General features: G+C 35.3%; 1 protein-coding gene across 1 annotated transcript in view; it reads left to right on the top strand.

The window, feature by feature from the left end:
* The window catches only part of NDUFAF2 (NADH:ubiquinone oxidoreductase complex assembly factor 2), a 58,586-nt gene that overhangs the window by 20,920 nt on the left and 12,416 nt on the right, over window positions 1-25,250 (top strand). The window contains exons 2-3 of the mRNA XM_054651874.2: window positions 14,735-14,824; window positions 23,857-23,897. Of these exons, the coding sequence (XP_054507849.1) occupies window positions 14,735-14,824; window positions 23,857-23,897 (131 nt within the window). The remainder of the gene's footprint in view (window positions 1-14,734; window positions 14,825-23,856; window positions 23,898-25,250) is intronic.

Genomic DNA, 25,250 nt, shown 5'->3' with positions numbered 1-25,250 from the left:
TTTTCGGCCAACCACGCCTACTTCTATATTCTTATGGTTATTTTGTTACTACTTCTACATTCTTGTGGTTATTCTGCTGAAACTATTCTCATATTTTTGGCAAAAGATCCTCTCCTCTATCCAGTTGTTGCACCAAGGGTGCAATGTCCTTGTCAGTGGTTGGACACTGCTGAATCCTAGACTTGTCTCCTTCTAACTTAACCAATGGTATTATGTCGATGTGACCTTTCTCAGCTAGCCAACTGTCCACAAAGCTCTCCACACCCCCTCACACCCTCAAGCTGTGAAAAGTATAGCAACCACTGTGCATAATTTTAGTTACAATTCACAAGTAGCAATAACATTTTACCCCTTTTGACTACCTAGCTCGTCTGTAGCTGGCATATCTCTGGCATATCTGCACATGCCTCTTTTTCTCAGGGTTGTTTCCCAAGGCGTGTTCTGTAGTTCTGTAGTTCTGTAGTTCTGTCATACTGAAAGACCTTGCAGATGATGAAGGTAATATTTCTGTGAATTTGGAAATTTTTGTGTTCTCAGATGGCAGTTTGTAATTTACTCAGTATTGCTTTATTTTGAGTCTTTTCAAAAGGCATTCAGATTTATTTTTTAAGAGTTATTGGCAGATTGAAACTTTTATGTTACTGTGATGTTCACACAGGAGGTAACGTCATCACTATTTAATACTTTAAAGTGTTAGTGTTTTAAAATAATGATGTTTTCATCATCTATTTAGTGTTTTAAAATAATGATGTTTTCATCATTTTATTACATATGAAATCATATGTAATAGAAGACCTCATAACTGGTTGTGAAATTGAAACAGTTTATAGGAGGTAATTTCTAGGCAAGAGTGGATAGTCTGCATGAATAAGATGGCAAACTCTTGGACTGACATTGGGATAATGGGGTTCTGATGCATTTTTAAGTGAACAGGCACAGATGCAGAGGTTCTAAGGTGTTTCTGTAAACTACTGAGCTATTTCTGTGCAATGAAGTTCAAGAATGCATTGACTCTGGATTTGGATCTGTAAGTATATATGTCTACCCATTTTATCTAGGTGGACTAAATGAAATTATTTCAATTAGATCATCTAAACTTGAGAGAAAAGAGAAGACTAGAAGGAAGATTGAGCTGACTAAAAAAATTATGAAATTCCTAATTAGGAAAACATACAGCATAAGGAAGTTGGCCAAAAGGTATAAAAAGTGACAGAACTGGCTCAAAAGAAAATATGCTATTGGATGCATCTGAAGATCTGTGTAAATGTGATGAGTAAAAAATTGCTGAAGATGAATGAGGACTGGAACACAGTACTTAATTCTATGTAGAGAAAAAGAACCTGCAGCTTGTCGTCCAATGGACGACAGAATGCAAAATATGTTTAACATGGACAACAGAACTATTATTCATTAAAATATTTTTTAAAGTATAATAAAGACCTAACATGTCTGCATCTGAAAAACAACAAAATAGTGGACTAAAAGGAAATTGATTGGTAGTTTTTTTGTATAATAAGTGTTTAGATAGTGTAACTAATAGATTCTTCATAGGTGCTAAAGAAAATAAAATGGTGAAAAAAATTGTTAGAAGACAACTTGCCTGATGGATGTATAGGATATGATGTTGGATTAGTCTGGTGGATAATACCCTGTATCATAGACAGGACTTCCACTGTTTGCCTTCAGAAAAAAAGGTGATCTCCTATGCTTGCCTCCTTTTTATTCCAAAGGTGTAGAAAGCCCTGGATGGGAGAATCCATACAAAGAAGTCCACACTTCTGTTTTTCTTTTCAGTGCTCTCCTTTTGATACTTTCTCTGTAGGACAGTACTATGAACCTGCTATTTGTGATGCACATTACAAGAGGAATTAAACTTAGAGAGACTTTAGAGTCTCTGTCTGCATTGTTGACTGCTAAGTTCTGTAAGACTCATGCCTTTGTGGGAGGGAAGTTTTCATAGAGGAGATGCAATGTCATAGGAAACAACTGTGAAACAGTTTTTTGTGGTAGTTGGTTAGTTGGGTTTTTTCCCTTTGTCAAGAGAAAATAGGCAAATAACAAAGCAGTTTGAGCAAATCTTTGTATAAGTGAAAGAAAAATATAAAAACTTGTGCTAATTTTAGTGGGGACTAGGAATGCAGTTGTAAATATTAATGAACATAGAAGGCTAGGATTTGATGGCAGATACCTAGAAATTGTTTAGTGATTATATTTTTTCTTTTACATCAAGCTTTAGAGAAGTCTTACTGTGTGCACAACCTCTTTAGGATCTTCTGATGATTCAAAATTCTTTTTGTTGATCATCTCATTGATGGAAAACATTTGAAAATTACACTTAATGTATAGAATAACAGAAAAAGGATAATGTTTGCTTGATTACGCATTAATTAGCATGGCATCACTCCAGATGAGGCTTTTGAGGCTATCATAAATAGTGATACTGGAGATCACTGAGCAACATGATTATTCTTACAGTTTTGCTAATGGTTCAAAGGTCAGGAACACAAGCATTTCTGGAAACCTGCATACAGATTTCTATTATACTGAGAATTTTTTGGGAGGAGGCTGGATATTAGCCATTTTTTCTTTTAAAAGATAAACATTGTGTATATTAGGGATGATGCAGTGTTATTATAGATGCCATTATCTAAGCAATGCTTATAGAATTCTAGAAATGAATCAGGTTTTGCTGAGGGATAAGATGACATTTCCATTCACTTTTTAATTTCTCTGGGACTTTACTGGGTTAATATCACAATTTTTCCCTAGGAATTCATCAGCTGATGGAAGTACTGTGATTGTGTTTCCTTCTCTCTCAATGGTAACAACTGTAATATTTCTTTTTTCTCTTCTTGATGATGTCCAAATGCTTTTCCACAGGCTTTTTCTGAGAGAATTTAGGTACAAGGTCATGGCACTGAACAGCTGGCCACTGTTGCAGTATTCTCTGTGTGTCACATCCCTGCTTCCTTGTCAAAGTGCCATAAACTGTGAAGGCCACGTAGAACATATGAGAGTTCATGTTTTCAGAAAGGGTGTGTATTTTATGCCTATGGTGAATCAACTGGCTGTCCTCCAAATAATTCAGTTTTAACCACTGCATGTGCCTGCTTTGGAAACTATTTATTGTTTGGTTTATAAGACTTGGTTAAACTTCACAGCAATTTCCAACAAGATATTTTTGAAGGTTTTTTGAATGGAATGATTAGATTACATAGGGGTTGCCTTGCAACAGAATACTTTGGATGAGAAAGTAATGGAGAAAGTAAAGGAATGTTTTTTTTATTATTACTCCCTTCACTTTTGCTTCCTTCCAGTATTAGCAATGATTATGCTGTATTTTAAAAATCAGCTTCATAAGGTAGTAGTGCTCCCAATCTTTTTAAGCAGTCTTGCCATTTACAAACTTTTCTAGTAGTCTTAGGAAGAAGGTGAGAAAAAGGAAATCTTCGTGAACTTCTATGCATGTGTGTGCAGGAGGTGGTATTAAATTAAGAGCAAAGCTTTTAATGTGGAAGGAAAGTAATGCAATCTGCAGGTGATGTACCTTAATACCATAAAAGTTACAATTTTTATTTATTTGTGGTACTTCTGATACCTTGCCAAAGTACAAGTTTAGTGTCATCCTAGGTTATATTGAAAGGAAAAAGGGAATCACAGTTCCTCAGTGGCTTTGCAGTGCAGAAGATGGCATTAGGGAAATACATACTGGTTTTTAAAGGATCACAGTTGGGTTTGTACTAATGCATGTTTTCTTTTATGTAGCTTTGTGTGGCTTATTAAAACTGTTTTCAGTTCTCATTTACTTCCCTAAGTTTTGAATTACTTTGGTGTTTTCAGTTTTGGTAGGATGCCTAGAGGTTAGCAAACCTGACTGCACACATAAATTGGAAAATTCTGCACTTTCATGGATTCAGTGGAAGTTTAATCAGCTTCCTTTGGAAGCACTTCAACACCCTGCACTTTATAAGGCATCATGGCCTAGAACTTGAAAGATACAGATAAAATAGAAGTAATTGTTTTTGAGAAATTGTGAGGTTTTGAAATAATACAAAATAAAATTAAATCGTAAGGAGGCCAGCTATTATGCAATGATTAATACAGTTAGGAAGGATTCTTTGTTCCTGTGCTTTGACATTATTACAAACTCTTATAAGTAGTACTCTCAATATTTTGAGAAATAGAACTAGATTGTCTTGTTATGCCTACCTTCGATTCTGGTAGGCTCCACAGATAAAAATAACCAAATAATATTCAAGAATCTGTTTTAATGAAAGCTATTATAGTGCGTTCGGTAATTGCCACTCTTGCTACCTACCCAAGCAGAATTTATAGCTAAAACTTGTGACTGGAAACCATGTGGGACAGAACACCTGCATCACTATATAAAATTACTTGTATTAGAGGAGAGATTGGTGTGTGTCCTTGTTTTGCTGTTAAAGCTAGTAAGTGTATGACAGCTAAATGTGAAAGTATCAAGATTATTTGATCTGGATGTTTTAACTCAATGAAACCAAATCAGAGTTCTGTCAAAATAACATTTTCAGCAAAGTTGAGGGGTGTTTTTGTCATGCTGAGTAGGAAACATTCTAAGAATAGCAGGTTTATAAGGGTCAGTTTAGTAAGCGTAGGAAGCCCAGTAATTTTCCTCTGAGCAGCATGTCCCTCTGACCTACCTGTTTGCCAGAGCATAAGATTCCACCTAACTAGTGCAAGTCCTTCTCCAGCTGCATACCAGCATTCTTTCCTTGGGTATTTTTTGGAGACTAACCTTACTTTTGACTTGGTCTAGGGCTCTTGCATACTTACTGGTTTTTAACAATCAGTGAATTATACTCAAGTTTAAGAAACCAGTCAGGGAAAGTGTGTAGATCAGTTTTGAGGGTTTAGAATTGTGATCAACTCTCTTGTCATTCCAGTTCACATAAACCAGAATGCAGGGCAGGTAACTGAAGGAGGGGGCAGGGAATGAGGAATGACTCAGCTGAAGAAATGATGTTGTGATAAAAGAAGTAGAAATGATAAAGTGATAAAACTGTAGTACATTGAAAGTCTTTTGCAATGGAATTACTCTGTAGCTCACTTTTAGTTTTTTTCCTCATTCTGATAGTGAACTGAAAGTTTGGTATATACAGAAGAAGATACCCATTTGAATTTTCTCTATACTGAAAGACAGTCTTGTGTTTTAGAATGTGTATTAGTACAGAAACATCCAATACAGTGTCATTCTTTTCAGTGATGGTGAAGTGCAGTTCAGTAAACCTTTCACCCATCCCACCACAATATTTATCCCAGAGAGAAGAAAATAAACAGAAAGTCAGTTAGTTCTCAACTACATGAATAGATGAATCATCATTAATAGTGAATTTCTCTCTGTGAATATTTCTTATTTCCTTTCTATATAATAAACAGACTAATTAGTTTGCTTGCAAATTGGTTAAGTGGTACTGTTTTATAGATTTCATGTCAATGCCTACAGAAGAGAGAAACAAATCTTTATCTAAAGCAAAATAGTTGAACTGCTATAATGTACTTGGGAAGCTACATGTGCCTCCTAAGCTACTACAAGAAACAGTAATTGAATGAGAAACTATTTTGTTTTATTGTGTTCAGAATACAGTAAACAGTACAAAACTCCGCTAAAGTTTTGATTTTTGTAATTTATGCATCTATTTTCTGTTTTCCATCAACATTTAATGTAAACTGGGACTTAGAAGAAACAAACTATCTCTATGAACTATTTTGGCACCACAGGAAATTCTTTAGGTTCTATTGCAGCTACTTGCTGGCAGTTTATCTCTTCAAAATACTGTAAAATGCATAGCAGGTTCAAAGAACTGATTTGAGAATATTTGGAGTGTTTTGAACGCCTTTCTATTTTTCTTCTAAAAAGAAAAATGGAATTAATTTTTTATGTAAAATAAAAAACAGATAAATTTTTATAGGTTATTTTTAACCCTTTCAATGTCAGAGTTGAGATAATGAAGGGGAAAATTACTTGTCTCAATCTGGCAGGCACTATATCTGGGCTGGCTCTATTTTAGTGCAGCTCAAATTCTAACATGGGAAAATTGCGGAAATTTACAATTCAAAGTGTGTTTCATCAGGGAGAAATCCACAGATTGTTTTGACACTCAGTTAGAAATTCAGCATGAAGATGGACGTCTCATGAAATTTGCAGCTGCTGATTGAATTTATATTTCCATAAAGGCCATCAACAATAGCAGCCTGCAGGGGAAGTGGGGGGAAAATGACAAAACTTGTGAGGCTAGCATTTTTTCCTCAGTCCTATAGTAACAAATTGCTTGTAATAAGGTCCTATACTGACCACCATTAAAGAGAAATACAGGGAGCCAGGAAAGATTTTTCAGTTTAACTGGTTTGAACTAAAGATATTTGAATTTTGATCTTTAAATATACATGCAGTCATCTGTACAGTATGTAAAATGCATATAAATCAGAAGTGTCCTTAAACTGAAAGACTCTTACTGATAATTGCAGAAGACTTATCACACATGTGATTTGATTGTATAATAAATTCCCAGGATAGAAAATGAACAGTATTGAAATATACTAAAATAGATTATCTTTTTAGGGGTGAAAAATCTCATTTTATCTGTGGCATGTTCCCTCTCATTCATACACATACACAGATAGGAGAGAATGTGTAAGATTTGGGTTTATTTGTCTGTGTAACAAGTCTCATTATGTTCATCATTTACAAAAAAAAAATCCAGTTACAAAAACCAAATTCATGTTATCAAAACAATTAGTAAGAAATGCTATTGAGACAAATACTATGATAGAATATAACAAATGTTAGCTTCTTTGGTTACAGTATTTTGTATATTTCTATCCCTTTCTGTTTTTTATGGAATAAAGAGGGCAGGAGAAGGAAAAGGTCAAATATTTCTAAAGTATCTTCTTTTTTAATAGAAGCAGTAAAGCAGTAAAACGATCATTGTTGTCAATCCATTGACAACTTTGTTTCTGAATATCTGTGCATCTTGAGACTGTGGAGAAGTTCAGTGTTGAGTTGATTACTAAAATCTTGATGTTAGAGATTTCTGCCTGTAGCTGTCAATGCAGCTACACACACCAAGCTGTGTCCAGAAGCCTTTTCCTCATAGTTTGTAGTCTGCATTGGTGCCATCCTTTGCAGTTAAGGAAGATCAACAAGGTCTTCCTTAACTGCAAAGGAGGCACTCAATTGTTGCAGAATATAAAAAGGGAATTCTCCACAGCTGGACAATGCAGAGTTTAGCAGGGTGAGATGCAAGTCATGTGGTTTTGATACTTAAGAATTAAAGTGCTTGTGTGACATCTTAATACAAATACATAGGGATCACATACCTTAGCTGCTCACACCAAAAAATGAGTTAGAATGCTAATTAGGTTAATTTGGCAACTTTGCAATAATGAAAATCTCTGTAAGTATCTTTTTTTCTAAGAGTTTGCATTTTAGAGATTAAATTGATGAAGCATAATAGAGTGACTGTTTTTAACTTTACTTCCAGTAGTAGGTAGTACTACTAGGTATCTTCTAGTCTTTAATGTATAAAGAAATGAAATTTGGTTATAGAGTTTATAAGTATCACAGTTTGTGGTTTTGGTGGCTGTAAACTCTGCGAATCAAACATTTGTATTACAGTTATTACAAGCTATACAATTCTAAAGGTCACCATCCAAAAGTGGTCATTTTTTTCTTTCTCTGGCATCAGGCTTTCACAACTTATAGACAGCTATTACAATAGTTGCCCCTGGTGGAATACTCTTAAATCAATGAGTGTTCAAATAGGTATTGAAGTACTTGATGATTAGGTACCTACTTACACTCTGTAAAAGCACATAAACCACAGTTTTTTCTGTTTAGTCTACAATTTAGTTAAGCTGGGACTGTGGAATTAGAACTCTCAACTCTGTGTTGCTTTTTGTGTATGCACTTGCTCATTCTAACTTGAGAAGAGACCACACAAAGTCTGAGAGTTGAGTAGAAGAATAAAATAAAATAATGGGTTGACTCAGTTGTAAAAAGCTTCAACTTGTGGTTAGTCCTTGTTGTCAGCTGTTGCACTTTAAGTTTTTTTTTCTGCTCAGATTAGGTTTGAAAGCAGATCAAGTATTGCTGCAATTCCTGAGTATGTGAAGGCTTTTTTTATTTCTTCACCACCTACACCACTCTGAGCTCACCAAAATCAGCTAAACTATGTGGTTTTTTTCCTCCAGATCAGTGTTGCAGGAAAGTACCTTAACTAATGGGTGCGTGCACAAAGGCCAGCTTAAAGAAACAAACTTTTGAAGAGAGCTTTTAAAGTAACCTAACAATGTAAAGCTAGAGGGTAATAAAAAAACCCCAAAACAACAACCTGTTGAATGGTAAATGATTTTATATTGCTATTAATCAACTAAAATATTGCTTACTAGTATGTGCTGTTTAACATTGTTTTAAAAAGTTTTAAAACCTTTGAAATACTTGTTTAATTTAGAACCCTAACCAAATAAACTAAACATTTTTTATTTCTATGTAAATTAAAAATGCCATTTTGTAGAAAAAAGAATAACGTTTAAGGCTCTTTAAATGTTTGTAGGATATGCATATACATGAAGTGGGTAATACATCTCAAGGACATTAGCTAACTTTTCTTCAGAAGTTTCACTATTGGGTTGACTGGAAATCAGAATGGAAATCAGAATGGAAATCGGAATGGAAATTGGAACCATTGAACATCTGTGGCTGAAACAGGTGTATTCTTCCCTAACCTCCACAATGAAAAGCAAACACAGTAAAACAGAAGTACCAATATTCTTTAATCCTTCAAGTGCAGTACAATATTAGCTGTAATTGTGTTCAGACCTTGTATAAGACTGAATTTTCTTTGCATATCTCACACTTGTAATCCTTTTGTAAAATTCATTAAAATATATTGACCCCCAAAAGTAGCATTAGTACCCTGAGAATGTATGTGCAGCTAGTTGTAATAGTTCTATTTATTCTGGAAAAAGTAAAAAAGTATTCTGGAGATGGTAAATGAGTTTTTGCAAAAGATTCATTGAAAATTCATTTCTAATGGAAATGTAATGAATCATCCAAACCAGTCCGTAACACTGCTGTGTTGGGTCATATTGCAGAATGGATGTTCTTCACAGCTGTGAGTTCCTTTTAATTTTATTTACAATTCATACTCTTCCTGTCATTTACCCGTTTCTCTCCCCTGTATCACTGCCTTTTTATCTCCCTGCCTTATGTTTTTATTTATACAAGTACAAGTTATTGTGCACTTTCTATCTACCCGCTAAATTCCCTTTATACATGCTAAGTTCCCATTTTAAGCCATTTTCCATGCATTTATAGAATAAATTAACCACCTCATTCTTGGATTTATTCACATTTTGACAGTAATTGGTAGAAAAGCATTTCTTGAATCTGATGGACCAAAAGAAACCAAAAGAACGGTTGGAAGAATGCTTCTCTGTGACAGAGCACTGAGCTTCCCATCAGCTTTCCAAGGAACTGTCATTTGTATTAGTATCATTTGCACTTGTGTTCCCAAAAGAATGTAATGTTGTGTAATTCTAGTAGGCTTATTGTAGTCTCATTTACAACACAGTGCTTCTTTTTAAAGACATGGGCTTCACAGATGAGGAAGACAAGGCCTTCCAGTGAGCAGGGAGCAGCTCTGGTGGTGCTGCATCCTGCACCCAGATTAAGAGAGCCCAGGGGCTACAATGGCAGTGGATATTTAGCAGAAGGAATATTCTGTCCCTTGAAGGAAATTGTTTCTCGAACAAATATTACTTATTTTAAATGCCACAGTCTAAGATACAGCAGGTTTTCAAAACACAAGATTTGTGTGAACATACATGAACTCCATGGGCACTGATCCCAGAGGAAGTTACTGACTTTGTCAGCTGGCAATCCTCTTGGGAAGTGAAAAGGGAGTGTGATTTTTGTAGTGTATGTCAGCCTTTTTCTTTGACAGTACATGCTCCCAAATTTCCCTGGCTTCAAATTTTCAGAAGTCTGAGGAAATGTGTCTTATTTTGGGAAGAAATTAGTACTTGCAGGCAACTCTGGAAAGCCAAATATATTGCTGTTAAAATGTAAATATAAGTAGCAAAAATTGAAACACAATTCTTGACTGTGAGTGCCTGGTGTTTACAGCTCTTGTGGACTTGCTGAGTTGCTTGATCCTGCATTGCTGTAAAACTGGAATTCGCTGATCTGGTTAATTTCAGGTTAATGGAAATCGGAACCATTGAACATCTGTGGCCTTGCTGGCTTTTAAAAGTTCAAATGTATTTCTGTTATGATTTTATAAAGCATAAAGCATTTTATATGATTTCAAGTGTGTTATTTATTGGGGAAAATGTAACTACATCTGTAAGTGATAGATGTTAAATTCAAATACTTCATTTTTTTGTATTTCAGGATACTGTATTTATTGTATGAATGAATATAATGAACTGTTGGGAAGTTATTAATTTGTCACTAAGCAAAAGTTAATTAACCTCACAGCAGTCTAAATTTGGAAAACCCCATAATTCTTTGGGAAAAAGGTATTATTTTAAAATATTTATATCTCTCCTAAAGTAAAGATAATTATTGCAGAAACACTGGAAATATGATTATGAGGTAACACAAACACAGTCATCAGTGAACAGACTCTCTCAGATAAAAATCTATGCAAAGAAAAGATAGTGGCTTTCACAAACTAATACTCACCTTTAAAAGGGTTGTCTTTTATGACAAGCTTTTTTCCGTTCTTCAGTGGAGATGAAAACTCTTGATCCTGTTCTCATACTGATGGGCTGCGCCTGCAGCCTATAGATGCATTTGTTACTTTCAGAGAAGTAGTTCTTCCTTTGCTTGGTATTAAGAACTGCTCATAGTTCAGGTGCTTTGGTAATTTAAGTACTACGTCACATTTAGCAAAAACTACAGTTTATTTGGTGGTCACCAAACAGAAAATAAATGGGTGACCTGTTACTTGAGTGTTGTAAGATACTGCTGAAAAAAATTTAGAAACCTTTGTTTTGAGTAAGTGAAGTTTATGTTGGGCTGCTGACAATAATAGGCTGTTAGTGAATGAAGTACAATTTAATCTCTTCAAATTGCAGAGCACTTCAGTAAAAAGGTATGCTTTTTACTGAAGTGCTCTGTAATTTGAAGAGATTAAATTGTAATGTAATGAAATTAAATTGTAATAAACATGAAATGCATGTTTCATGAAGTTTAGAGTGATGCTGTGCAAAATCATTTGCCTTAAACTCACAAATGCTGCAAGTTCAGTCCGTGCATTAAAAAAACCCCAACATCTTAGTGGAGTGTTTCTTCCATGGACTCTTAGCATGCAGTTGTTGAAATCAGCAAGCCAAAAGAGTCCTGGTTCTGAGTTCTCATGAACATCTGATGTTCATTCATTTTGAATGTGAATTGTTACTATCACATAGTAGTGTGTGAGAGGGAGATCCTATTTCAATTTGCAGACTGCAAAACATGCCAATATTTTATATCTGGCAGGGGCTCTTGTTCAGGTAGCTCAGTTCAGGTACCAGAAACATCCAGTTCCCTGTTCCTGGTCCCATTTCTGCTCTCACTCATTATGTGTGCCATAGTTTGTTTAGCTGTACACATTGTACAGACTTGAGGGTTAACAGGAAATCTTTTTCAAATAATGCTTTTGTAAACAGCGAAAATCAAGCTAGGACTCCTGAAGATCTTTAGTGTGTATGCATTTTTTCCCCCAAAATTGATGTCAGAATAGTAATAATTTGTTCATAGAACACTACAATTTTGGGATTCATTATTTTCATTTGAAAGGTTCTTCAATTTTCTTCAAGGCTTTTTCTAAATGTAAATACACATATATAATATTTAATGACTGTCGTGGATTAACTGGGATATTTTGCCATAGAAAGACTCTTCCTTAGAAGTTACTGAAAAATTAAAATATTAATTTTAAAACATCTGTGCTTATCTGCTGTTAACCATGGGATTTTTTGTGAAAATATAACCTGGTTTCTGGTCTCCTTAATGTATAGAGAAGGCTGTAGAAATTTAGAAACTGCTTCATTATACATTGGCTACCCCTTTGTGTTTCACTGAGTATTTCCTTTGCTGGATTTGACTATCCCCTTCTTATGCCAGCAGGCCACAAACTTCTGCTAAACACTTTTGTTTTGGGACTTTTATACAAATTCACTTCAGTCATGAAGCATTGGTTTTTCAATAGATTGGGACTGAAAGGTTTTGAGAAAATATGAGAAGTGAGAAAATATATAAATGTAACATATGTAAATACTGTATCACTTGCTGAAACATCTGTCAATTACATAGTCTTCTTGGCCTTTTGCAGGCTTGAAAATTTCTGCAAATCTTGGCTACTTTGGCGTTCAGTGTAAAATGATGTTGTATCTGATATTCTGTTACTGTTCTGTATATCTGCTAAATTCTTTCTGAAGTGACCTGCTATTTTTTTAAGATGCAATTGGATATATTGTGTTATGTATATAATCCCAACTTGATGCATTTATGGTTCTTCAGTGCTTCTAACATCCGGTGGTCACATGAAAATGAGGTTAATTTTAAAGTTAAAACTGTTCTGATAGTGCTATTTTTAATTGTTTCATATGTATGCTCTTACAAGTGAAGTTTCTTGCATTGCTGTAGCAAAGACCCAAGTATTTGTTTGACAATACAGGGATGAATTAATAGGAAGCAGAACATTCAATAAAGTCAATCTTTAGTATGAAAAACACTTTCGTAAACTGTAAAATGTTTTAATTACATCTAAAGAGGCCTCAGTGTGATCTTGCCTACAAAAGCCTATGTAAATTATTTGTCAGTGGTGGTCTGCCAAAAAAATCCTAGGGGATAAGGCAAATCAGACTGTTGAAGTTAATTAGTGTCATGTGTGTGCATCACAAATGCAGAGAGGCTTAAAAGCCACCAGCAGTACTCAAAATAACACATTTGGGAAATAATTTCTGAGTTTGGCTCTACAGCGTGATTTGACTGTGGGATCTGGAGGATGAGTTTTTATGTGAGTTTTATGAAAGCTTGCAGCAGAATAAGAACTGGAGTATTTTGTTTAAGAATATCAGTCACAAGTTGTGGTGGCAGTTAGAAAAAAACAGTTCTTCACTACTCTTTCTAATGGTGCTTTATTCAGATAGTGTAATACTCAAATTAAGAACAGTTTTTTTAAAGGTGCTGTTCTTACAGTAAAGTCTAGTAACTTTACAAGATTGGAGAAGAGTGTTTTTTTCTGAAACTTGTATAGGATCAGCCCTAATTAGATACCTCTTCAGCTTTTCTGGAAATCTTCTGCATGGGAAGAAAGTAATTCTGTAGTTTTTGTTTTTGTTTTTTTGTTGATGAACAACAGTTTATCACTGTTGTAGATGAACAGTGTAAGAAATTAAATTATCCATGGCGTTGTTGAAAAAAAATTGTGTTACAGCTAGGTATGAACTATAATTTCATAAACTTATAGGAATTGTATACTTATAAAACAAATAAGTATCAATTTTATAACTTCCAAAATTGATTAAAAATATCTAATTTTGAAGACGAAGGCATTCTACACAATATTCTTTGCCTGATTGCATATCTTGAAAAAATAAAAATGTTGCATTGCTTAAAAAAAATATAAAGCTAAAGAAAAATCTTGAAAAAGGAATTTCACATTATATAAAAGTTCTTATTTTATTCTATTAAATACTTAATTATGAATAATAGTGTGAAGTTTAGCTACTAATGGTTCCAAGTCCCAACTGGTATCAGTTTTAAAATAACTTCAGTTGAAATACTTGTTGAAAGCATACTGGAATGAACTGCATTAATCACTTCATTATGAAATAAAATACTTCATGCAGATATACTTAATATTTCCTCAAAATGTCAAATTTCGGCATATCAGCACCCCAGGAGGAGAAGAAGCTGGTAGAAAGAGCCTAGGGAATACTGTTGGGTTTTTCCCCTATGAGGGATGGGAACCTTGCATATATTTCCAGTACCTGCTAATTTAAAAAGCAATTTAAAATACTCTTTCTCCATAAAGTAGCATAATATCTGACAGTCAATCTGCTGACTGTTCAATCACCCTACAGTTCAAAGTTTTTAATTCTTCTTTGGCAGTAATAGAATCAGAATGTGGGATGTAGACTCAGGTTCCCCACACTGTCTCCCCTTTCAATATACTGAGTGTTCCCTGTCGGATTCCCACCTTCTGGTTTTTGGTTTTTAACAAAGAAAATATTTAGTTTATAGGCAGTTGTGAAAAGTCTCACAAGCACAAGGCAGATGCCAGTAGTTGGAGATGATGTGGCCTGATAGCTTTGCAAACCTAACCAGTGATCTTTGAGTCCTGTTTTTCATAATCAATAATACAAGTAACTTCAAAATAGAACATGGAAGCTTTTCTTGAAGTTACTGAAATATAATATTTCAAATTGACGTCTAGATGGTAATAATTTTCTCAGTATTTTAATCTTTCATTTTCATCCTGTATGTCATTGCACTCACATGAATAAATACATTCTTTCAAGATGATAAGGTGATCAGCAATTATAAATTTATGTAGAAATATATAATACAAAATACCTATTGTATAAAAATATGTAAGTATATTTAAATATTTTATATAATATATTTATATATAACTATATAAGATTATATAGAAAATATTTAATAGAAATGTATGTATTTTTCATTCTTTTTTTTCTGCTTTAGGGCAGATTATACCGGAAAGAAGATTTGTAGAAGCAGTAAATCGTGAAGCATATCAGTATCAAATTGGTGACTTTCCAGCAGAATGGGAAGGTAAATATTTTGGTTTTATTTCAAGAAAATTTTGCCATTGAATGTAGGCTCTGTATTTTTAATGGAAAGCCTGATATGTGAACAAGTCATTTGTTTTTTTAATTTTTGGAAAGGCAGGCTTTTATTTAACTGCATAACAATATAAATTCTTAAAGTAGCCTCTTTAAAAATAGGATAAATTTTGTTTGAGAAGTCAGTACTTAATGAAAGTAAAGCCTATGTGAGATGACTTACTCCTATTAAATGTGAAAATATTTATGCCTGTGGAGGATCTGATTGAATAACCAGCATGAAGTGCATTAAACAAAACTTCCTTATTATTCCTTCACTGCAGTGTTAATATGTAAGTCAGTTGATGTACATATTGGTGTCACCAGTGATGGGGCTGCTTTTTTTATGGTGTATTTGGTTTCCTATACTCTCTCTTGAGCAGTCTAGTAGAGAGTTGGAGAACCTGTAAGTAAGTAACCATCTTGTCCAAGTGCTACTGATTAAATTCTTGTCTGAAAATTTGGGATGTAATGAACATTTCAAGGAAGTTAGCACATTTCCTTAGGATTAGCTGATCAGCTCTTAGAGAAAAACAAGAGGAGTATATGTTGGTCTTTGAAGTTGTTAGGTGCTTGAGCCAAGTGTGGGGTTAAACGTGACTTGAAATCTAGGACTCTGCAATATAAGCAAGGAATCCCTGAAATAGTATAAGCAAGGAATCCCTGAAATACTATGTAGAGGCTACCCATTACTCAACATGCTTTTGGGAGAGTAAAATACCTTGACATCTCCCTGAAATTATTAGGTTTAAAGCAAACAGATTTTAAGCAGTATGTAATTTAGCTCTGGAATTCCTTGTCATGGACTATTCTACTTGCTGGAAGTTTGCACGAGTTAGTAAGAGGTTAAAAGTATTGGTGGAAGAAAAACTGTTCTTATACACAGATATTACTGTGGTTTAATTTGTCAATGAGCTGCAAATGAATTGAGTCTACAACATTTGGGAAATGTCTTATTATACTTGCTTTACCTCATTCTCTTTCTTTTGTGCTTGATGCTCTTCTCTGAGGGAGATGATACTGAACAAAAAGAAAACTTCAGGCCCATTATATTCCTTAATGGAGTCAGGAGAGAAATAGAAAACATTCTTACCTTGTTTTTTATCATTGTCACTGCACTAATTCCTAGGATTTTTGTTGTGATCAACTGAGGCTAGTATTAAGAGCAGAAAGCTTCTGAAAGTGTTTCAACACTATTGGCAGTGTTTGCCAGCTATGGTGAAACCATGGTATCAACAGTTTCTGTCTTCTACTGCTGCAGTACCCACAGGGGGTTGGCAAGTCTTGCTCTGGCTGTTTCTGCTTCTTTGTCAGTCCAAGAGAGCCATCTGCTGAAGGAGAGCAGCAACCTGATAGGCTGGTCCTAACTAAATCATCTGGTGCTTGAATGGATGAATGCTATTCATCCAGCTTTCTGAAGGTCGTTTTCCTCATCCAGAAGTTCTCTAGCTATCAGTTAGAGCTCATCTTAGTTCTCTGTGACTGTCATGCAAACACTGCCCCACAGACACCAAGAAGCATATATGAAGCTTCAGGTAACTCTGCTCTCTTGTGAAGGAATTCTCATCCAGGACAATTTGGTAGTCTCTGTCTGCACTTGTCTGGAATTCAAGAACACAACGCGGACAGTCAGACTGTCTCAGACGGGTGTGGGCTAATCATCCTTTCCCAAATGGGGTTAGACTACAGTGTTCAAACAAATTGCTATACAAACCCATTGCTTCATGCTATTGGGATCAGTGTAGCACTAAAAAGCCTCTGCTATATCTCTCTTCAGAAATTTAGCACAAATCCATGGGATTTGACAGTGTGGTGTCTTGAAAATTGCAGATTTTTGGGATGTTGTGTGTGACAAGACCTTAAAGTCAATTACCATGTGCCCTCAAGGGTATATGGGCCTTGTCTAAAAAGCTGCAGCTGGCAGACCTGAGACACACTTTTCAAATCAAGGCATCCTGTTCAGATTTGTTTTAGAGAAGAAGCTATTACCTGGCCAGTCCTGTTGTTGTGAGCTATGTTTACAATTTTATTGCTTAACTTCCTCATCTTCGTAACTGTGGGGTTTTCTCTTTGTGATACTGTCAGAAAATACAAATACACTGTCAGCAAGGAATTCACAGAGGAAAAGAAAATTTGCAGTTTGCAGATAGAGTAATAGTTTTTTCCTCTTAAGTACTTGTCCTGATTTTGGCCAAGGATGGAGTTAATTTTTGCAATCACCAGGAGAGGGTGTGGCTAACAGGTTGTGGCCAGAATCCAGATGTTATACAATACTACTTTAGGTCATTGCTGGGAGTAGGGGAAGGGGACTCTGGCTTCTGAGAAAAAAGGTGTGGCTTCTGATTGGGAAAAAACATGGCTGTGGTCATCTGAGATCATCCTTGGTGAGCATTTTGCATGTAAATTACCCTCTCTTTTGTATGCTTTTATTATGAGTATTAATTTATGTTTGTTTTCTTATCTCACTGCTGCTTCCAGTAAATTGTTATCTCACCCCATGATCTTTCCCTTTTGTGCCTCCCATCCTCCTCCCGGGCCACCCTCAGTGGGGAAGGGTGGAAGAGGAGGGGAGAGGGAGCAAGCAGTTGGCAGTGTGGTTTGGGGAACTTTTGTGGGAGGAGTAAACTGGGGAGTCCCATTCCTCAACCACAACACTACTGAATTTCTCTAGAAAGAAGAGATACATGCATGCTTTTTTCCCCAGTGCGTTTATTAACCATAAGGGTGTGTAGTGTATGCTTCTGAGAGATAAAGATGGGAATCCTGGAAAAAAGGCTAGCCTGTACTTTTTTGTCCAATGCTAGTCTAACTTTTGCAAACGGTTTTATGGATGTAGAAATTTAACAAGCCAAAACTGGTACTTCTGCTGTGGGTAGAGAAGCTGTTGAAAGACCTATTATGTCTTAGCTACATATTGTGGGGTGTAAGGGATTTAGGATGCTCTGAATTTCCATTTATCACTATTTCTTTTTTGCCTGCTCTAAAAAAGAAATTATGAATTAGTTGAAAATGAGAAGGAATGGAAAGTGTAGTAGTAGTTCAAATACAACTATAGAAGCCAGTTATCTAGTAAGAAAAGTTTAATTCAAGATTTTTAGACACTTTGCTGAAATGCTCATTACATTTCTGTCCCAATTTTTTCTTCTTTAACATTGGTCAAGAAGTTTCCCAGGCCCACAGGACCTGTGCTGAACTTTCACTGTGTGTTCTTCTGTCCAGATGCTTGAAATATCCCAGTACATTCTTTCTGTGGGTGTTCACATTATAATTCGTGCTATTATGGATGCTGATCATTCCAGCAAATAGCCTGAGACTTTGCTGAAGGAGTTCTAAAATACTTGCTGTTTCCTCTGAACAGTAAAAGATAAATATAAGGTTAGAATCTTATTTAATATTTCCTATTTTGTTTTCTCTTTGCTCTTGGACTTTGCTGGGCACATGCTTACATCTCCAGGTGCCTCCTCTCCAAACCCTGTGTATGTACTTTGACATCCCTGGCCTCTGCTTAAGTTTTGGCTGGCTCTTCTTCCTATTCCTCTCAGGCTTTTCACTTTTAGGACTGTGCTGAAGAGTCTGTTGCCTTATCTCCTTTTCTTAGGACCTGTAGAGAGCTGCTTTTACCTGTACTGTCTTTGTTCTGCCAGGACTCAGGGTTTTTTATTTGTAGACAGTTCTAAATGGCCACCTCATTTAAAAGCAGTCATCCCAGCACCCTTTCCCTTTCTTTGTTACCCTGCACAACTGTATGGCTGACTGTATGACTAGAAAAAGAAACCTCTTATGACCAAAATTAATGAAAGTACCATCCCTGGAAATACTTACAGGCATCACTTGTCTGAGGAGAACTTACATGAAACCAGGGACAAAGGCTAGTGTAAGGAGTGGGAACAGGCTGTAGAGAAATTGGAAGAGGGGACAAGTTAAATTTCATTCTGTACCTAAGACATTCAACTTGGACTGGTAACATAAGGAACTGATTCTGGTACTGTGTTTATCAAGTTTTAAATGTGTAATAAAGTAAAGGAGACCAAGTAAAAAGCTATAAAGCATCATCTAGATCACAGACTCAACCTGTGCAAGCTGTTTCTTTGACTCTGGAGAGGTTGTTTGTGTACTGATCCTGGGAGTTTAGTGAATACAAGGCCAAGGGTTTACTCCTGAAGGACTCATCTGGAAATTTTATCCGAAAGATGTTAGTTTTCAGTGCTCTGGAGGATTGAATTATCTACATTCTCAGACCTCTGAATATTAAAAGTTCTGAAGTGTCCATTAAGGCTTCTGTAAAGCTAAAACAGAATCCCTTGTGTTATCCTCAGTGATAGCTCTTTGTACATCTTGAATTTTAATTTTAAAAATCCAAAAGTGTATTTCCTCTTGTGCTGTAGTTTTAAATTTAGAATGCAATCCATATACGAATATTTGTATACAATAATAATACAAATATTGCCTGGTTTTGTTTCAGTGAAGCCTCTTATATTTTACTTCAGAGTGTGAGTGCCTACTTTTCCTTAGGCAGTATGGATGCACACAACAGATAACATTTCTGTATTTTAGTTCTGAATTTTCACCTACTTAAGTATGTGTAATTTACCTCCTCAAGACATGTCAGTAGTGCTCATGAGGGGACATCTGAAATTTTACATACCACAGAGATTCAGGAGAAGGTGTGCTTCATACAGCATTTTATTGCCATCTACTCCTAATCTCTCTTTTCTTTTTCTTGGTAACATTTAGTGATTAATGGGAGTCTTAATTTGCATGTTCACTTTTATGGCCATTGCAGTGTGTTATCTGCCAGTAGGAGACTTAAAGTTCAATGAAAATTTCATGCATACTAATAAGAATGCAAATGAGTGCTGATGAAAGAATGCGAATGTCTCAAGGTAGGAAATGTCCAGCTTACTTGCAAAATTCCTTTTAGACAAAGGTGGAGTTAACATGAGTACATCCAAATAAAATTAGAAGCAGCAGTTTTAAATGGGGGCAATGATTCATTTTGCCAAAGCTTTGGTATGCAGGGGGGATGTTTTGGTTGCACTCAGTACATACATGTTATCTTCTCTGCCAGGTTTAAAATATCTTGGCTGACAATGGCAAAGGCATTTTGTTTTGTTAGCTTGGGGAATGGGAATGTAATGAAAAACTTTTTCCCAGCTATAACTCTCAACTTTTAATTAAGTATATATATGTGTGCATATGTTGTTCAAATATAATGTAATATAGCACCTACCTACCTACCTTGTTTCCATGAACAAATATTTGACTATAGTATAAAGCTGTTGAGTAATTTAAAAGTGCATTCAGTGAGGTTTAATGCAGATCATAAAGAAAAGTACAAGAACTTTTTCTTTACTCAACTGTATACACAGATATATGTATTTTGTATCTGGATATATGCAGATATATAAAGAGAATGCAAAATATATAAACTTCAACATATTATTTACTTGAATTTTGTTAAACATAGTGCTAACTCAGTAGGAAATTGGTTATATTTTTGTACACCTTCATTCTCCCTTTGCTACCATGAATTTCTCTTACACCTGAGTTATGAGGTGTTGGTGCTTTTTTTGAACCGTGTGTTGGGTGCTCAAAATTTTATTGATAACTTAAAAGTCAAGGATTTGAAAGGCTTTTAAAAATTCTCCTGTCTCAAAGACAACTACATAAAAACTGGTGAGAATTAAGTGTCCTCCCATTCTTATCCCCAAAGATTAAGTGGTCAGGTGAAATATTAGTAAAATGTGTTTCTTTTGAAAGACTGATAAAACTAGTGTATGCTAAACTGCATTGTGCTAAAATATACTGAAATGTTTTCTTTGCTTTTAAGCTCATATTTCTTCTTGAGCTTTATGAAGAATATTTGAGAAGTGGATTTGCACAGAGGAGTATGATAATGTTAAGTCTAACTAACTTCATCTTATGGATTTACAAATATTTTAGTAAGTTTTCATACTATATTCCTCCCTCAGCTACATGGCAGTGAAGAAATCTTTCATTTGATAATGACTTTCTTGTGCAGTTCACGAGAGATATTAAAATTAATTTACTTGTAGTAATTCAGAAAATAGTATCAATATTTGTGCCAACAAGTTTTTTGTACCATTAAGCTGAAAAAGATTAGTACCCCTGACATTTATTAGAAAACAGAAAGGTTAATAGCTCAAATAAAGCCAAGTATTCAAGTGTTGTTATATCTGGAAAGAAAAAGAGCACAGTGTTAAAACTGTGTGCATTATTTATGTATTTAAATAGATGCAGTTGTATTATGGAATGTCTGATACAAAAACTCTTCCTAAATTAACGTTTGCTTCTTTGCTTTTGAGTGTTGGTACTGAGTTCAGTTAATGAATGATAATGTATTGTAGAGTGGTCCTTATTTCACGGACTTTGTTCACAGGACATATGTGGTTGTGTTACCCTTCACTGTTTTGTTTGCAGCTTTTAAAATGAGGTAGACAATTAAATTATAAAATCATTTGCTAGAAGTATTCCATTCATCTGAAAATCATTAGTCAAAAAACTGCTAAAAGTCACAAGTGGTCTTGAAAGAAAATCTATTGTACTGTTTATATTTCAGCAGTACTTTTTGGCTGCAGCTTAATTTTTATTTCAAATTTTTTCTTTAGTGATCAGTTATCATAATGATCTGAAATTAAAATGCAGCTGGTGTTTTAAGAAAATACTGGCAATTTCAAATAAAGTAAAGCAATTGTTACATATTGAGAGCTGTGGGATTGAAAACAGTGGTACTATCCTTCCACAGGTCAGAAGCAAGGCATGGCAAGGTAGAAGATGATATTTCACTGAAAGTAATCTGTTAAGTTTTGATGGTTTATGCTTTACTTTTTATGAGACATTTTGAACTAGTATTTTTGCCTTTCTCCAGCTGTATCTTTTATTGATTAGTGTCTAGTATACACACTTTGCTGTATCTGAAATCTCTACTGCTTTTTACTTTTTTCTGAATGATGTTGCCAAGTATTTCAGTAATCTGAAACTGTTGCTGAGTATGGACAAAGGTAACTTCCTTCAGGAGGAAACGCTTATGTGATAAGATTTTCTTCTATAGCATAGTTGGTTTTGTTACAGAGTGTATGCAAGGCTGCCAGCTGAGAAGTGACAGTCTCAGTTTAGTCTTTCATCTTACCAGATTTTGCAGTTTGAAATCCTAGTAGAATTTAAATGTTTGTAAGTGCTACTACAGGTACATGCAAAAAGTTCTATAGTTCTATAGTTTTAATAGACAGTCACTTAGTTGTATTTTGAATTACATTATTGGGCTGTTTTTCTTTCCACTGACATAAAACTTGCAGGAAGTGTGATGCTAACTCTTCATAGCTCTGTCACTTCTCCACAATGACAATAGATTTGGATCTATTTTTTGTTAGGAATGCTGAGAAGAGATGACAGGGACTGCTTTTAAGAAAAGTAGTCTGAGAAAGACATTTAAAAGTACATATCTTCAGGAAGTGGCATCTGATAGACAAGAACAAAAGTATTGCAGGTGTTTTACCATTAAACTTTACCATTAACCAAGGCTGTTGGCCTTGCCATCCTGGGTAAATTCCAAGCTGTTCTACCATTTCATCTCCCTTTGTTCTTATGTTAATTGGAACCTATTCTCCCTAAAACCAGTTGCATACTGCTGCTGGTGTTAGTGTTTCACCTTCTATGTAATTGCATTTTCAGAAATGAGATGATGTTATGACTGTGCAGGTTTTAGTGTTTTAGGCTTGTCTAAATCATTCCCTGGTTCCCTTCAAAATACAGCGCAGATGGTATTAGAAAATTAAAATATGGAATATTTACTTCTTAAAGCATTTCTGTATTTTATAGATGGTAACAGGTGAGGCCAGGAACTTGAGTGTGTTATAGCAAAATGTTATTTTTGCTCTATTTTTAAGCATAGTAACAAAAATCTTAATTACCTAAACAAACATATGAAATAACATTTTTCTGCATCTTAGCACTTGGAAGTGGCTTTCCTTATGTTTGTAATTCTGTTCATTACTGGCTACTTGCATTCTGCTACTAATTAATTTGAAAAATATGTGCAGAAAAGACAAATGTGTAGATTAAAAAGCCATGAAAAAATGCTACAGTAGTGGTATTTCTAAAAAGTGGTGTCAGGTCATTCCTCTAAATAATGTCTGTAATAGTTGGAGCTCTCTCTCTTAATTCATTGACAAAGTGAGACCTGTCAGCGTCTGTGATTTGGTGTCTGGATTGTTGCTGCCTGACAGTCCCAGCTAACAGCAGTGATAGTGATGGGTGTAGGCAAATATCCATGGATCTCATTCAGAAAACCTGAGCCACAGGACAGCTTTCATCACCACTGCTTTCATTCCTCAATTCCTCTGCTGTCTTTTCCAGTGGATTTTTCCCCCAGTCACAGTACCCGCCCCTCCTGGCAGTGAGCAATCCCACAGAGCCACATGTTGTGTTCAGTCCAGGCTCTGCAGTCCCTCAGTCAGGTCTGGGGCTATACCTTTCACTCCTGTAAAGGAATTCTACCTGGTAGTAACATAAAAATTTTTCAGCTTAAAGAATATCTGAAGCATGTACAGGAATCCTTTTTCACCAAAGTGGTCTAAGGCTGTTCTTTCCATCAATCAGATTGTCATTTTCTTAGGGTGTACCTCAACTCTGTATTGCAAGCTCAACAATAAGCCTGTGCCCTAAGCCCTGCTTTTTAAGCCCTGTTTTGACAGCCAAGGTGGTATGTAAACTGTGCCCAATGTCTCCACGTAACGGTGACACCATCCCCCACCTCTCCCTTCTCTGAAGACCAAGTATTGAAACAGGAAATAACATCTTGTGCCTACATTTTGGGAAATTACAGGTTTGCCAGGTTGTGGTGAATTCTATTGTAATTTTTCATAAATACTTGCTTTCTGTTACAAATTAATAATAATTTTGAGTTTTAATACTGTTTATGATCTTCAAAGCAATCCATTTGATTTTTATTGTTTTTTTCAGCATGGATAAGAAAAAAGAGAGAAGATCCACCCACAATTGAGGTGAGATGAAATGTCTTTCAATTTTCAATTGGTGAAATGAAACTACCAGAATTAATTTATAGTGGACTCATCTGTGCAGTAATCTGCCACTTACAGGGGAGAATTTAGTATGTTCCTTGCCTAATTGATGAAAATGCACACTGACTAGATATCTAACACTTAGCAAAAAGTAAAATAAACTCCATTATTCTTTAGTCATTCTCTGTATGAATTCTTTTAAGATGATATACATAGGCTCTTTAAGATGATCATAACCATTAAAGAGTCTCTTCAATTAAAAAAATTCTTAAATTACTGCTATGGCTTTTTAATTAATGTAAGGTGTTTTTCATGGTAGTTGATACTAAAATGTGAGTTTCAATCCCAGCTGGCAGTGGAGTCATCAAAACAGGAAAACCAATTCCACTAGCATTTTACAGTGTTAATGCTACAGGGGGCTGTGTCTTTTTCCATAACAGAAAGCAGAGAAATGTCCCCTAGTGTTTTTATGCTGATGAGTTTGTAAGGAGTTCAGAAACAAGTTTGACTGCTGATCTGTGTATGCAGATGCATGCTCACAGGTACATGACTTGCCCAGCATTTCTGTTATTAGTTGTTAAGCACCAGCTAATAATGAGAGAGGAGACACAGTTTGCTGCAGAAGATTCAAAATTACACCCAAGGAGGCAGATACTTGACTTGCATCAGGAGTAACTGTGTCAAGTTCAGATCCCTGAAGATATGTTGGCATATCCAGCCATTTGGTCACTGAGATCTTCTGGAACATCCTGGCCTATGAAAAGTTGTCCTGACTGCCTGTGAGTTAAGATGACCTGGGGAAGCTTGTCATTGAAACAAGCTCCTACACAACATACAGCTTTTCAACTAATTCGCTCTGCCCCTCTTTCACACTTGCTGCTGAGGCTATAGAGACAGTAAGGACTATAATACATCCATGAATGAAAGAAGTTTAAGTTAAATTTCTCCTTAAACCTATTCAGGGAAGTAGTAAATGTGTTTTGTTTTTTTTTTTCAATTTTAATTTTTTTTTCCCTTTCCTCCCCAATCTAGTTATTTATGTAGAGCCATGGAACTGATACTACAACAGTTGCTCCATCTAAGTTTGGACAGACCTAATTTTAATTACTTCTGGCTTATACCAACTGTATGCAAACAACTTTTATTGTTGAAATTACCACTTAATGTGATGTTTGAAGATGGGAAGTGTTATGTGTCTTTTGTTCTATCATTTCTGTGAGCCAGGCTGCTCTGATAGTTGCTCTGAGGTAAATCTTCTCCAAGACAGGCAGCCTTGGGTCTGGACTTGGTGCAATAAAACTCCTGGTGCTAGAGATGTTGGTTCATTTTTGAAAT

Source organism: Agelaius phoeniceus, chromosome Z (genome assembly GCF_051311805.1).
Source record: "Agelaius phoeniceus isolate bAgePho1 chromosome Z, bAgePho1.hap1, whole genome shotgun sequence".
Lineage (NCBI taxonomy): Eukaryota > Metazoa > Chordata > Aves > Passeriformes > Icteridae > Agelaius > Agelaius phoeniceus.
Note: the sequence above shows the minus strand (reverse complement) of the source record. Positions and strands in the feature narration are given on the sequence as shown.